Genomic DNA, 15,647 nt, shown 5'->3' on the forward strand with positions numbered 1-15,647 from the left:
ACATCACCCCAGTTAAAGCCTTCCACAGATCTTACACTGCTTTAGTGTTTTCCTCTCTCTCCATATTCATAAACCTTGTCTCGATTGATAGCAAGTTTGACTTCATTTCTGTCAGAGAGTGGAAAACAGGAAGCTTGTGTATTTTTTTCTTATTTTGCTTTCACTTTCTGATGGAAATATGAGATACAGATATGGAAATTGAGAATAATGTTTTGAGTTGTTTGAGTGTTTACTGGTAATATAGGACTACCATTGGTTTAGCATGGCTTTCTAAAAGCTATGATGTTCCTTTTTGTATTAGGGCAAATGACCGGTCTTAGCTGCAACTTATACTAAAACAGTGCGTGTGTGTGTGTGTGTGTGTGTGTGTGTGTGTGTGTGCATATATATATATATCTCTTACCTCTCTCCATTCTTTGTTTCCGATGGCTTGTGTGTACAAAACACAGACTGTGAAAAGAAGAAATGTTCAGTCAATTTCTAAATTTAAAGTATTCTTCAATTAAATGAACCAATTTTGTAGTCTATTGTGCTATTGAAATTAGTAACTAGGCTAATCAAATAGTAATATGTTTGCCTTCAATTTTCAATATTACTACACAGATAGGTGACAATACGGTCTAGTTGTTGCAGCAACGAGCTAGTAAATAGGGTGGTTCAAAAATGGGAGATGACACTTAATGTTTGACCTCCAGTAAATCACTTGACAATCCCAAACTGTAAAACTGGAAAAAAAATAAAACAGGGCTTCATTAAATGTGGATGGTCTGACCACCCTAGTTAAACTAATACATGATTACCCTAAACTACACTGCCTTGAAGAAATGAAAGAATTAAAATAAAAACAAATTAGGCCCTGCTAGAAAAGAAATGAGGAAAATAAAAGTGGGAAAAGGAAAAGTAAGTTCTCGGGTTTTCTTAATTATGCTACAAATAATTCACATATATTTGAGCATTCACGTATGCATCCATTTTTTTAGCTAAATCCTAATAAAAATTTGAAATCAGTGAAGTTTGTCTACCTCAGCTGTTTTGGAAGGATCAAGTAGCATAATTCCACAGGCTTCACTCATTTGGGAACACAGAACACACTACACATTAATATGCAACTTCCATCACACGGATTGGTGACCAGGGTACAGTGATTACAAACAGGTCTTTTACACACTATTTAAAGTACCAGGATGAGTATAAACCATTTACACTGAAGGAGTACCGCAAATTAAATTTTCTGTAGTCTTGAATTAGTTGCAGCTAACAACCATAATGTAGACTTAACCTAAAACTGTCAATACAACATTTTCCTAAATAATGAAAACACAGCTATGTGAACATTTTTTTTCTGGCAAATTCTTCTCCTGTCCCAATCCTTATATTTTAGCTGAAGGTTAAATATTATATTATTTTGGATTGCAGCCTTGAATAATAAAGGTAGAAGCCTGGTTATGTTCTCAATTAAGTTGGAATCATCAACTGACCAAGCTGCAAAAAAATCAAGCTCCAAACTAGATTTTCTTTCTGCTTGGAAGGTATTTGTTCCATACCAAATAAGCATTAGGCAAAAAGGACTAAGAAGAAAACCATAAAAAAAGGCAAGTTCAGTATTTTAGTTTGACATAAAAATTAAAAGTTAACACACTGCAAGTTTTTAAAATAAAGTGTCTTGTAGAAAAAAAATTAACGTTTACAAAAAATTTCAAAATCATTCTTTGGAGATGCCTGTCTTTCTCCATGCACTCTAAATGAAACCTTGGGCAACTATGCTCCTAACTGATTCCTGCTTGAAGTAGGATGAATCCAAACCAACAAACTTATTTTTATAGCACTCTAAAGAGTTGTTTGATGAACTGTATTACATAAAGAATGGAGTTATATGGGCAAATGTGAGAAAACTGGGTGAAATGGAATCTATAAAACTAAATATGGAAGCATCTGAAGGTTAGTGAACTTCCAACTAAGCTTTGCATCTATTAAGATCTGCCAAGATAATCCTGGGAGAAGAGGGAAATGTCACCAAGGAAAGTTTACACAGAATTAAAAAAGGAAACAAATGCTCTGCTAATTTCAGAAGCAGACATAATTTTGGATTTTGTCCATTTTGCCAAGACCTTACATTTAAGCCTATAATGACAAACTGCTCATATCGATAACCTCAGTCACGATAATAACTGAGATCCTTCTGGAAGAAAATCCACTCTTTACAGATAATAAGCTCTTTTTACTATACAAATATTTTTTTTCTTTTTTTTTCTTAAACAGTCATTTTTCACCATCTATTGTCTCTTTTTTTTGCACTGCATCATGTCCTGTGTATTAAAGAGAGTAAATGGAGTGACAATTGTGCATTGCACATGTGGAACAAAAATAGTATTAAAAAATAAGAGGTTTAGTATTAAGGAGAAGAAAGTAGCCATGCAACTGAAAAATAGCCACTACTATCAAATTTCTGGAAGGGAAACATTCTGACACTACCCTACCTCCCCAATTTGTGAAGCCAAATAAAAGAACAGTTATGAACAAAAGGACTAAAAAAAATTACAACAATTCTAGTCTCTTATTATGATTGATTAGGTGGGAGTCACACAATATAAAAGGGTTAAAAAAGATGTAAAGACCCATCTTGAAACTAATTCATTCTCTTACTCTATTCCTATTTTCTGAAAGGCTGCCCACACCTCTCTGTTAGAGACCTTCTAGTTTCCAAATTTAGTTTCTTCATGGTCAGTTCACTATCATTTCTTCTTGCATTCACAATGTTTTAACAGAAATAGTTCTATTCCTTTTTCATCTTTGGAGGATTAATAGTAAGCATTGCTATCCTCAGCTCTTCATTGCTGAGGCATCAGTAGAGTTCTACTCCCCTCCACTCCCAGTGACTCCCCAGTGCTTCCAAGGATACATCCCAGGAGTGGGATCACCTCTCTAGTTTAAGAATCACTTATATACAATATTACATGAGGGCTAAGAAATTCTAGTATGACTAGCTGCTATCTAGTTAGATGCTTGTTTAGTGTGCGAGACACAGCTGCCATGACATAGCTGCCATGTGACACGGCTGCCAATGTGACATGTACTTTAAATATAACTAAGGTATAGTCACCAAAGTCATCACAGAGAGGGACTAATAATCACTCTCCATAATAAAACACATTGCAAGGTGCAAGTTTGACAGGGATATAGAAATGGACATCTTATAAACTGACATTTCAAAAAAAAAAAGAGTCAGTCTTGGATGTAAAGAAGATAATGAAAACCTACAGAAAAGATACACTTTTCAAACTTTCTGATAAATGTTTTGCCAATTTAGAACAATTTTAAAACTTCTGTCTTTGCTGTAAGTCTGAACTAGAATTTCTCACCCTAGAGATTTTCAGGAATCCCCCCATGATACTGGTCTCCAATGGCAATAAGGTTTACTATCCTTTAAAGGCTTTCGGAGAGGCAGTTTCATGAAAATTCTGGGATCATTCTAACTACAGTAATTCCTCTAAACAATTTCTTCAAAGTCATTTCCAAGTGGAGAAATGAAGATAATTTTTTCAGGTTGATCTGAAGCCCCTGAACTGGCCAAACCAGAGACCTAAGGCTTCATGAAGCAATTTTTTTTTCTTTTTTCTTTTTCTTTTTTTTTAGCAGAAACTGGTTAGCAGGACTGTGATGTGTGATGGGAAAGGATAAAATGAGGCAAATAGGAACTTCTTAAGTTTCAAAAGCTAACATATCATGTAACTACACCCTAAGATGAAATAGAAGAACCAGTTCTTCTCTTGTCCTCTGGAAAACTGAGGGAGCAATGAGGAAGATGGGAACAGTGCATTTATGAAGAACAACCTACCCTCACAAGGAAGTTGGCTTAGTAACCTTTTTGGAAGACTCTTCCATATGAGCTCTTCCAAAGGAAGCTATATCCATATACATACTCAGAAATAGTATCATTTAGTATTTTTTAACTCAGGACACTACTACCAGAGTGTCAAATTTAGGACAAACTTAATCAAATCTTTCAATGAAGAGGGTGGAAAGCATCAAAGGTTATCATTAAGTTGTATATTTAGTTCCCCAAAATATTGTAGAGTGTCCCCTTCTTATTTGCCATAATAGTTTGCAAGAGGGCCAGAATAGAGTAAGGGAGGCCCAAACTATTATGAGGTGGAAAGTGGGTGGAAAGTGTCAAAGGTTATCATTAGGTTGTATATTTAGTTCCCCAAAATATTGCAGAGTGTCCCCTTCTTATTTGCCAAACTACTACAGTGGCCACAAACTGCTCACCTCATTTTTCCTGAATGTAACAAAAAATATTGTCTATTCCCCTTCAAGAAAGTCTTAGCCATAGCAAAGTCAGCCTTTGCCCCATGTTACCTAAATCTTTCCATGATCTGCACCCAGTTCTAGGAGGAGCTCCCCATTACTCTTCAATGCCTAGCTTTTGTACCTTCTAGGCAGACCTTCCTGAAGGTCCCTGTGTTCCAAGTGTCATGACTGCCTTCTCTAGTTATTATCTTCTTTGGCGAGATCCTCCAGGGGAATAGTTTTTACCCCCACACTCCTTCACATCAGACACTTTATATTGTCCTATTCAGCAGTTATGGGGTTCCACAAGAAGAGGACACTCAGTTCTGACTGTGGTGCTGCTACCACTGTCGTATAATCCTCTGGACTAAGTTTGGTTAGTCAGTGCACAGGAGCAGGAGGATTCTCCCCACTGCCACAAACAAAAGACATGCCAAAGAATGTCTCCATTAATCTCCTGCGGTCTCTCACCATTCTGTGATTCTTTGCATCTCTGCCACAGGAAAAAAAAAAAGGGGGGGGGGTCTCTAAAATATTCCTAGGGAAAAAAAAAAAAGCTCTCCAAACTGGAAATGCAGAATGATCCAAATACAATAGTAAGTCAGCATATATGACTTGCTTTGACAACACTGAGGAGAAAGCACTGTCAGTAAAAAACCTTAGTCTTGCTTAAAATACTTCATGAATACGGGTATCCAAGTCTGTGCCATCTACATCTGATATCTCTACACTACGTTTGTAATTTGCCTCTTGGGAGGCAAACTGCCAGGCATAAAACTTCTAGATTGCAGGGAAGTGATCAGAATTGGAATAAACACTGAATACCAATTATAGTATCAAAAAAGGCTAAGCAAGCCTCCTAAGAGAACTGGAGAAATCAAAAGTTCATTTTTAGTTTCAGAAGAAGTCTGTTTATGTGGACATGGGTGTCAACTACGTTCATGTGTGTCCCTCCCTGAGCGAGATATCAAGAGGATAACACTGGATTTTTGCTATCATTAGGATCCCAAGATAACTGTACTGGAGTTTGAAAAGCATATTAGAATTGACCTAGTCAAATCTAATGGAATCTCAATGTGCAGAATGAATCTACAGTATTCTGAGTTATTATGAGATTTGATGGTTGCAAATTCAGTGGGTCTAAAACCGGACACAGGTATGAGAGTTTCTTAAGATGCAGTCATTCATTTATGAAACTTGAGGGGAAAATGGGTGTCATTCTCTTACATGTCTGAAAACATGAACCCATAACTCATTATTTATGAGCTTCATATCAAGAAAGGTCATGCTTCTCAGAGACAAATTAACATAATTTTATTTCTCAGCTTTTGACACTGATTAGTAGACATTATGCACTAGGAGCAAGAGCAAAAAGAGGTTTAAATTAAGTCTATCTAGGAGTTTTCTTACTAGTTTTGAAAGAAGTCTAGTACAACTTATTTTAAAAAGATGAAAGACACTTCTGCATTCATTCAAGAAAATGTAGGTTGTTTGCTAAAAAAGGGACCAGATAACTCACGAAAGTAGTAATGGAACATAGAGTCTTTAAAATTCCAGTACCAGTAACAGAAACTGGGAGCACTTCTAGCATTATTTTAAACAATCTTCGCAAAGGCAAAGGGAACTTAATTGGCACGGAAGACAATCATCCACACGATTTTTAATCCAGTGTTTACACATTGGAATACATGATGAGGAAAAACAATAAAATACTTTATACTTACTTGGATCAGATTTTGAAAATGTGTCTCTGTCCAAAAGATTTCTGTTAAGAAACATAAAAGTAATTTATTTAAAAAAATGGTGAAAGATACAAATAAGGTACCAATGCATGTGTTTTTAACAATTTTGATTGAGAATCAGCCTAGTTTTCTCCCCTTCTCATGCACAAGATTTAGTTGGAGTCAGTTAGCACTAACACTTGAGTCTTTTCACCTTTCATTTTGTCATACATTTCTGATTTGAGCAAACTATGGCTCAAATACTCCAACACCATGAAATGAAAAGCAATAGAGGACAAGCACATTAAATACATAAAGGACATCAGGACCAGAAATAATTTAAAATCACAAATTTCTACCATAGATGACATGCTAGTTGAACCCAAAAAGTTCAGATCCATCTTTTGAGCTAGACCTTGACCTGAACCAATACTCCAAACGGAACTCAAGCTTTTAAGGCTAGATGAACCAAGATGGTATCTTCCTGAGCATTGCAATTAAATCACTACTATAATTTCCTAAGGATCTTGGCTATGAGTAAATTTCTCTTCACAGGTTACCTACTGTAATGCACAGCACAGTTTCTAGACAATGTAAGTATTTTCAAGATAGTGAACTGATGAATAGCTATCACAGGATACTTTGAATGGTGATGACATCTCAAAGCCATCAGCAATTACCTGCAAGAATCTGTCAAGGATGAGTAAGTTAAAAGAAAACTAAAAAATAAATAGGATGTACATTAAAAACAGGGTATTTCTAAGAATCTTAGAAGAGGAAAAAGTAGTAAGAACAGATTTCTTTGTTACATGATGTAGTCCCAGTATAGAAGCCACACTTCAGTCAACTGAGAATCACACAAAGACACAAACTACCATTACAAGAAGTTATTACAGAACAAGAATGGTTGTAGCACAACTGACTAGAAAGCCATTCTCAGAATACAGTTATCAGTGTTTCATCATCAAAAAATGTTTTTAAGAAGCATACTGATGAGCGAGTGATGTGACACATACTTTAAAATAATCTTGACAAATTAGAAAAATGATCTGAAAAAAAAACCAAGGTGCCAAGGTTGAATAGAGACAAAAAAAGAGATATTAAACTTAGGCAGTAAGTTTAATTTAGATATTAATCAACAGCAAAAATGCAAATGGACAAAAACTGGATATACAGCAGTTATATTAAATAAAGGTTCTAGACATCATAACAGACCAGAAGTCATGAATCTCATGCCTTTGTAAGAAAGGCATACTGGAATAAACAAACAAAAATACCACTTTACAGTAATTATCTGGTCGTCTTAGTACTGGTAAATACTCAATTCAAGTAGTGAATAAAGGTTTAGGCACTGCATGCCAAGAAAGACATGGGGCCGTTAGAGTCCAAAGGAGGCAGAAACAACCAGAAGTCTATAGAATATATCTATGTGGAAAACACTGCTGCAAAGTGTAGCTGATCTCTGTGTACACAGAACAAGTGGAAATAGTTTTAACCCTAAGCTGAATCTTCTGCATTGCAATGGAGAAGTTGAACTTTATTCCACTATTTTACTATCTTTCATCATTAAAGACTTCCAGGTATGATGTGAAATCTCCATCACTGAAGGTCTTTAAGAACACGTTAGATAGCTACAAGTCCTAATTAGTTCTTTGATCCTACCCCAGAGCAAGAGGAAAGATTAAATAACCAGTTTACTTCCCTTACAGCTTATTAATAATTAGTACAGACTCTTTAAAGGTCACCATTTATTATGTTCACTCAGATCTAAATCACATTGTTTTCCTGTTACTGAACAGCACTGAAATGCATAATAATATGTTGTCCAATACAGATGTTCTAAGTGGCCCACTCGGAACTCAAAAAGCAAAGGATGCTGTATCCCCATTTCAGGTGTTGCCAAGTCCATGATTCAAGAACAAGGGAAAAGAACCAAAGGTATTTTTTAAGAATGTTGGCATTTATTTTAGCCAAAGTAAGTAGGCAGTAGGTTTAAAATTAATATTTAGAATGAGCTCAAAGCCTATACATGCTACTTCTTTGTAACTCCTTCTCTAATCTAGTCAGATTTGGGATTTATACATGCCTTTAATCATACTCAGAGAGACTATAATTAATCTTTAGTGACAATGCACAAATATAAATTGAATTTTTAACAAACCAAGTAAAACCAGCGATTCCAAGTCTGTATTTGACAATGACCACTACAAACTGCTTCAAAAGACATTACAGTAAGTTTTATAATATAAGAAGTGCCAATATAAAATGAAAAATTCCTCCTATTTCTCTTTAATTAAACAAACCTAGACATATCATTAATTCATGGTAGCTAGTTGTTTTTATTATCCCTAAACCAATTGCTGTAAAAACCTAGAAAAAAATCAGAATTAAGATTTTATTTTAAAAATCCAAGCACATTAGTTTATGGGATAGGTATCCCATGCTCATAATTAGGATTCCAAGCCATTTTTAGATCCTCTGAACAATTACTATATGATGACCGTATGATTTCTATTTCAGTTTGTGATTCCAGATTAAATTAAACCATTTTAATAACTCTTATTCATAACTAAAATAGTTTGAGCTTTTTTTAAACATTTCCTACATTTATTTTGCTTCATTTTAAACCTCAGATTTTCTTCCTCTATTGATTCCTCTTAAATTTTCCTATATACGTAAAAATACAGTATCCACACTGGATACTGTAAAGCTCAGTCTATTCCAATATTCTGATTTCAATGGTGACCAAAAGTTGATGCCATGGAAAGAGTAAAAAAAACAGTTAAGATTCTGTAATACTTCCTGAGAATTTTCCCAGTCATCAGCATTTGCTGCTTAGGGAATTCTTGAGCTAAGAAGGTTTCTACATAGCCAGTATCCCTAAAGGGATTGTAAAGCTGAGATACCAAAGTTTAATACTATAATTCAGGTCCGCAAGTATCACTAATTCAAAGTTTTGAATTAATATAGTTTGCAATATCCTAAATTCCACCCTTCATACATTCTAGAATAAACAATGTCATCAGCAAAGTTTGCAGATATTGTCTGATTTTCCAAATCATTAATAATCAATTAAAACAGCAACATAAGAACTTAGCCAACTGTTCAAGCAATGCAGGCAGTTTCAGAAGGAACTTAAAGACTAATGTCAGCAGGACACTAGTTCATCTAACAGCTTGAGAAACTGCTCAATTTCATTACTGCATTTTCATTTTAGTGGGAGTACAATTAAAAATGCTCCTTTGAATATATGAAAACTGCATGGCACATAAGTATAGGACAATCTACAACCATAAAAAATGCTAAAAGCAAAAGGAAAAAGAAGACTAGATTTATTTCTGCAACTTTATGTAGTCTTTGTATTGTTTCATATGTACACCAGCTAGATCTCCTTAACAGTCAATAGCAGTTTCCACACAGGCTGAGCGATATAGGGCATATTTCTTTCCCCTTTTACTTCTTTTTGGTAGTACACTACTTCGTCTCAGAAAACAGTCCTAAGAGAGCTCACAAATTCAGAGACCACAAATATCTAAAACTTCTGTTACTTCCTCCTACCCAAAATTCCAAGAGAAATAAAATTCAAACTATTTTGACTTGACATGGTATTTTTTTTCCTAAATCCTTTAGGCCTTTCAGATAAACAATACAAATAAGAAAAGGAATTACTATCAATCTTTAAGGTGGGGGGGAGGGGAAGGGATGCAGGGGAGAGGGAAGAGAGTGACATTTTACCAGGTTATTTTACCTAGGGGAGCACATACATTATATATCTACAGCAAAGAAGTCTAGGAGTGACTGTGCAGAAAGCACAATCACAATTCCTGAAGGAATTCATTATGCACCTACCCAGGACATATTCTGGAGTGGACCTCCCAAAATACTTGCGGTAGCATAGGTGAGTAAGGAAAAAAAAATAAATAGGAGCCATGGCAATAACATCTTCCAATTTCTAATTTGGAAAATACAAAACAATTAGAAATGTAGGGATAAAGATTTCTTATTCTGTATAATGAGAGCAATTTCCACAGGAAAAAAAAGTAATCAATAAAGAAGAAAAGTATATTTAAGAAAAGTAAACGTATTTAGCTATGCCTTGCACAATCATTTTGTTTACAGTTTCATGAACTTCATAAAGATTTGTCAAAATAATATATTTTTTGTATAGTGCTTTATTTCAAAAATTGTTCATCTAATTTCTTTGTACTTTGTTTAGTGTTTAAGATCTTTAAGTTCTCATACATATAAACCAGACCCTTTTGAGATCCCCTGATCTAGTTAGCAGCTGTAGCTAAACAGGAATCATTACAGTCTATGTTGCTTTGTATGATCTAAAGGTCCTATATACATTATGCAGATGCTGACAAGACTGATCTACATTAAAAGGTAACATTTACTCACCTTGCTCACATATACTTTACTTTATTTGACTTTAATGATTAAATTCCAGCTCTGAAAAATATTTTTTTTGTTTTAAATTGAGCCCCATGTATGAAACAAAATCCATGCTTCTTATGGCAATTGTGAACTCTCAACTTTTGGAAACTCTCAGATTTTAAAAACATTAACAATCATTCAAAGATAAAATATGATAATTTTATCAACACATTTCTGTGATATTCCTTTCAGTATCTTACTTGTGTTCATTAAACATCAGGGAAGAGGAAAAGATCTATTTTGCATTTTGATTCCTGCATCAGAAATGATAGAATTTTGGCACTGAAGAACAGACCACACTAACTATAGAACTGAATATTTTAAAATCTGTTCCTTAGGTTTCAGAAAACTATGAAATTCCTAATGATAAAAACTGTGCTTTACATCAGATGAATTTGTCCCAATCTCTCTCCAAGTGCTGAGGGTTTTTTTCTTCATCTCTAGATTTTATTTAAGAGCCTGCAAAGATTCCATGGTTGTGAAATACAGCACTCAACAGTTTGCAAATACAAAATTTAGTTATTGGTGGACAATCAATTTTATTTTTTTGTAAACATACATTTTCAATATTACCTATTCCACTGCTAATTGTAATACACTGTATTACATCATAGTAGTCACTGGACCTCAGCATTAGCTGGTATCGCTGGACTTGCAATGGTCAGCCCTACGTAAGAAGATAGATGATCCAAAGAGCCTACTTGAGTGAAGAGTCCCCTTGACTTCTTGCAGTGTAATTTCACCAACAACTTCTCAGTTGTAGTGCTAGCTTTACACTCTCCTGTACTCTGACCGAACAAAAAAAAGCAAGCTATTAGCCTCCATATTTCTAGATTCAGAATGTCCAAGACCTAAAAGCAGATCAATTTCTCAGAATTAAACCTTCTTGACAGAATAACTAGTTCTCCTAGGACAGGCTTACAGGTGAGAAAATGGTGGCTTTCCTGACTAAGAGACAATTAGGATGATCTCACATTTTCTGTTCAGAATGTCTCCATCTTTGGATCACTAAAAAGACTGGGCAGAAAGAAAATGTACCTCTGACATACAAACTTAAGAGAACATCCACAATACCTCTCCATAACCTTTGGAGAAGTAACTGACTCTTCTCATTAACAAGACAAAAAAGAAATAATTTTCAGCCTTCCAGTAACTTTCAGTGTCAAGTCATATATACACTGGTTCAGAAGTCATTCTCTAAGGGAAAAAGAAAGCGGGAAGCAAGGAAAATGGTGAGACCAATGGAGCTTCCATGAGTTTTATGACAACCCCACAAAGTCTTCTGTGGCTAGAACTACCCAGAAAATTCAACCCAAATACCTAAGCAGTTTCAGGATGACACCTCCGTTGAAATAGTTGATTACTTCTGGGGATAAAGGAAAAAAGAACAACTAAGTTTGTTTACTTAAACATAGCAATAGTTTTGTAGCATTTATTCTGCAACAGGAAGTACTAGATTATGAAAAGACACTGCTTGCAGATGATGCAGACCTGAATAGAATCTTGCACTGTACCAGAATAAAAAAAAAAAAAAAAAACTTTTAGCAATAAAACCTGGTTGAGCTCTTGTTCAGTACCAACCAGATTACTGTTTGGAACCAATAGAAAGAACCACCCACATTTATGTTTTTAAGGTTGTGAAGGTAATGAGTCTCTGGCTCTGAGCTTCTAGAGATGTTTCTGGGTGTTGGTGCTAAGAATCTGTGGTGTATTTATCTAGTGTCATCTCGCAGTCCCTTCCAGCTACTTTCATCCAGTCCATCAAATCCAGGGAGATGCTATCCTATTTTAGAAATTATTTCTTTAGGGATGTACAGTTAATATAATGTTTTATTAATATATAACAATATAGAAAACAGGTATTGCACAGGTGTTCTGGAACAATTCTTTACAGGATATGCATCAAAAAGTCATTTAGGTCACTTTAGTCATTCAGAAAGTAAACATACACCATCAATGTAATAGTCTTCATTCTTCCCTAGCAGTGCTGAGGGAGTGGGGTTTGCTTAGATGGGCAGGATTTACCTCTTGCATAAGAAGTCTCCCGCAGCAGCTGTTTCTCAGAAATAAGTGAATCTTGTCTACCCTCTTTACAACCCCTTAGTCTCCCATGTCAAGTGGAGTCTCCATAAACGACCATAGACCTTCACAAGGAGATTTACTACTTAGTCATCAGGAAATGGAAATGGAAGGGTCCAATATGCCTGTGTAATCAGCTGTTTCATTCCTTCACACTAGCTACCAAAAGGAGAGCACCAGCTGCAACCAACACAACATCTCCATATCTGTAGCTTTCAAAACTCTTAAGTTCTCTATGTGTTTAGCTGTGAACTGTATCCCTTAATTCTTGAGAACCGACCATGTCTTACTAGTTGAAAGATGTGTCAGAAATTTGTCAGTCTGCCCTGTTTGATTCACTGCTGTTGAAGGAATGGAATCACTCAAGTACTGTCATGATGGTCAAATTACACATACATCATTTGGTTACCAAAAAGAGTGTAAAAATTTGGTAGGACAGAAACAGAGACTTGTATTAATATCTACCAATCAAGATCTTAATTATTTTTCTATCTCAGCCAGATTGGAAAGTAAGCAACTCAGCCATCCTGGGCAACCTTCCTGCCCATGCTGGGATGTCTTTGTTTATTTGTCACATACTAGAGCTCATCCAATCATTCTGGGAGATATAACTTGGCTTTTTCACTTTTTCCCATCTCCCCACATTTGCTTTACTTTTACCTGTTAAGTTTAAATAACGTTATTGAACTCTATGCTCAAATGAAACTCAGCACAGAAATAATAACCAGATGGACAAATATCTGCCAGTGAATGCATCAATCTACTGTTGACCAGGGAAGACTGAGATAAGGTTGATTCTCATGATTGCTGTCTGGGTTTCCCTTTCATTTATTATCTGATACGAACAAAAATACAATTCCTGCCATGTTTGCCATTGCTAACACTTCTCAAATTAATTCACTGTTTCTTTTAACCACCTCAGAACACTCATTATTTAAAGCAGTAGATCAGCAGGATTTCTTTCACTGGCCACGCTATCTTAAGCAGCCATCGCCCTTTGCTGCTAGCTTCTCCCTCAGTGCTGACCCATTAATCCTGCCAGTATAACTGTCTGCGCGGATGGGGGAACAGACCCCAGGCTAAAAATAATCAGGGGGGAGAAGGCAGGGGGAGACAGAGATGGGGTTGGGAAAAGGGTATCTAACATCCATATCAGTTCACTGTGGATCACCTTTTTGAGTAGCAAGGGAAAGAGACTGATCAAGCCATTATTGTTTCTGAAATACGCTTGTCACATTGTCGCCTGTCTCAAGATCTGTTACACCCAAAATGCTTTTATGGACAAAAAAGGAGAACACAATCTATATGGCAAACCAAGAGTTTACTGCAATTGAAACCATAACAGTCTAATCAAAGAATTACTTTTAGTCCAAATGTAATTATTACAGAAAAAAGAAAAGACAATGAGAAAAATAATACTAAAGAGAAAAAAAATCTTAGTAAGAATGCAGTTGAAGCTGCTATACACTTCCTACTAATAGCCCTTTCTCTGCTGTTAGACTCTGCCTTATACTGCCCTTCTGAGACCTAAAACTGTCAGCTTCACCTGTGGGAGGGGTTTACAGTGAGTCACCAGTGTCCCAAGTCCTGTCCTGGGAGAAGCATGAAGTTGATGGTGGAGGCCGAGGGAGGCAGGAAGGGGTTTCAGAACGAATATGATGTCCATGGTTTATTCCCCCCCACACCTTTAAGGCTCCCCACTCGGAGTTCCTCTTTCTTCATTGGTCTGCAGCTCCATGTTACATCCAAATGTACTGTGTGCAGTGCGTGCTAGATCTATCAGATACTTGCTCTTTCATCTCTCTGTCATCCTGAAAACCAGGTCTGCCCAGCTCCCGAGTCTCCAGGTCTCTAACCAACCACCGGCGAGCTCTTCACAGCGCTGGCGTCTCCAGTGGCATCCTGCACCCCCTCGTCTCATCCCATGCCCCTGCTCCTCCACGCTGCGTCCTCTGTCCCCGCTTCCAAGGCCTCTGCTAGCACACAAAGCCTCTCTCCCTCTGCACTACACCACTGATGTGAGGGTCACCAAGAGTTCCTGCTACACAGAGTAACTACTTGTTCCTACTAACTATAGAAAAAATGATGGCTATACCACACGCTTATACAAAGACAAGCAGAAGTGAAACTAATCAGGTCACCTGGCCATTAGAAGAACTGCTGTTACAGCTAAGCAAGCTTAAACAAAGCTCCAGGCAGGCCCAGGCAAGTTTAGACAAAACCTGACAAGTGCTGAGGCCTTGCCGAGCTGGTATGAAACCTGTGGCCTGGTGCTAGCAATGGCAAGACTGCACTTACAGGGCCACAGATATGCTTGCTTAAAGGTCAAACAGTATAGAAATAGTCAAAAAACAAACCATGTTGGCTAGCTGCAATGTATCTCAAAAATTATTTTGATGGACACTGTCACCAGTTTATTTTTCTTCTCCTGATACACCACTTTTCCTCAGTTGAAGCCAGCTGGTTGTCTAGACAGTTTCATTTCAAAGAAAAAGTACTTAAATTAAATCTTTTGTTGTCAGTCATACGAAACCACTCCACAGACTTTTAATCCAAACTGGACATGGAGACACACACACACACACACACAAGGCAGGAAAGTGAAATACAGCCTTATGATTAGGATGAAATTTTGTATTCTAAAATTATACAGAGTTACAAGCTTAAGTAATTTACTTGGATATCTGTTTTACCATTGCAACTGTCTGTCATAGGCATTTCTAACAAATAATTAATACTTCCAAATAAGGAGGTGAATGAACTGGCTGGAAAGAAGAGATCTTTTTAGAAATCAACCTTTAAGACAATCAAAGATAGAATATAACAAACATACTGTTGGGTATAGCAACCACTGGAAAACAGCTGGTTAAGATTTGCAGACTGACAGATAAAAAGAAAGGAAAAAACTTTGAAGTAGTAGCTTTGTGTTCCTCCATGTAAGAAGTTTGAAATTAGATTGTCTTGACAACTGAGAATAGGAGTTGCTTAATTCCACTTAGAAAATTCATTGATACTAGATTTCTATTCAAATTGTGAAGCAGCACTGATCCAAACAGGGCATGGGGAACCAATCGTACTTCTGCTGAATTACTTATGATAAGGAGTTTACACTGCCTTCAT

General features: G+C 36.3%; 1 protein-coding gene across 2 annotated transcripts in view; it reads right to left on the reverse strand.

The window, feature by feature from the left end:
* The window catches only part of CPNE8 (copine 8), a 112,873-nt gene that overhangs the window by 92,964 nt on the left and 4,262 nt on the right, over nt 1-15,647 (reverse strand). For both annotated transcript variants that reach the window (XM_067316036.1, XM_067316030.1), the window contains exons 2-3: nt 6,015-6,055; nt 404-450 (exon numbers count right to left, since the gene is read on the reverse strand). In XM_067316036.1, the coding sequence (XP_067172137.1) occupies nt 404-450; nt 6,015-6,055 (88 nt within the window). The remainder of the gene's footprint in view (nt 1-403; nt 451-6,014; nt 6,056-15,647) is intronic.

The sequence above is a fragment of the Apteryx mantelli genome, chromosome 1 (assembly GCF_036417845.1).
Source record: "Apteryx mantelli isolate bAptMan1 chromosome 1, bAptMan1.hap1, whole genome shotgun sequence".
In the NCBI taxonomy this organism is placed as follows: Eukaryota; Metazoa; Chordata; class Aves; order Apterygiformes; family Apterygidae; genus Apteryx; species Apteryx mantelli.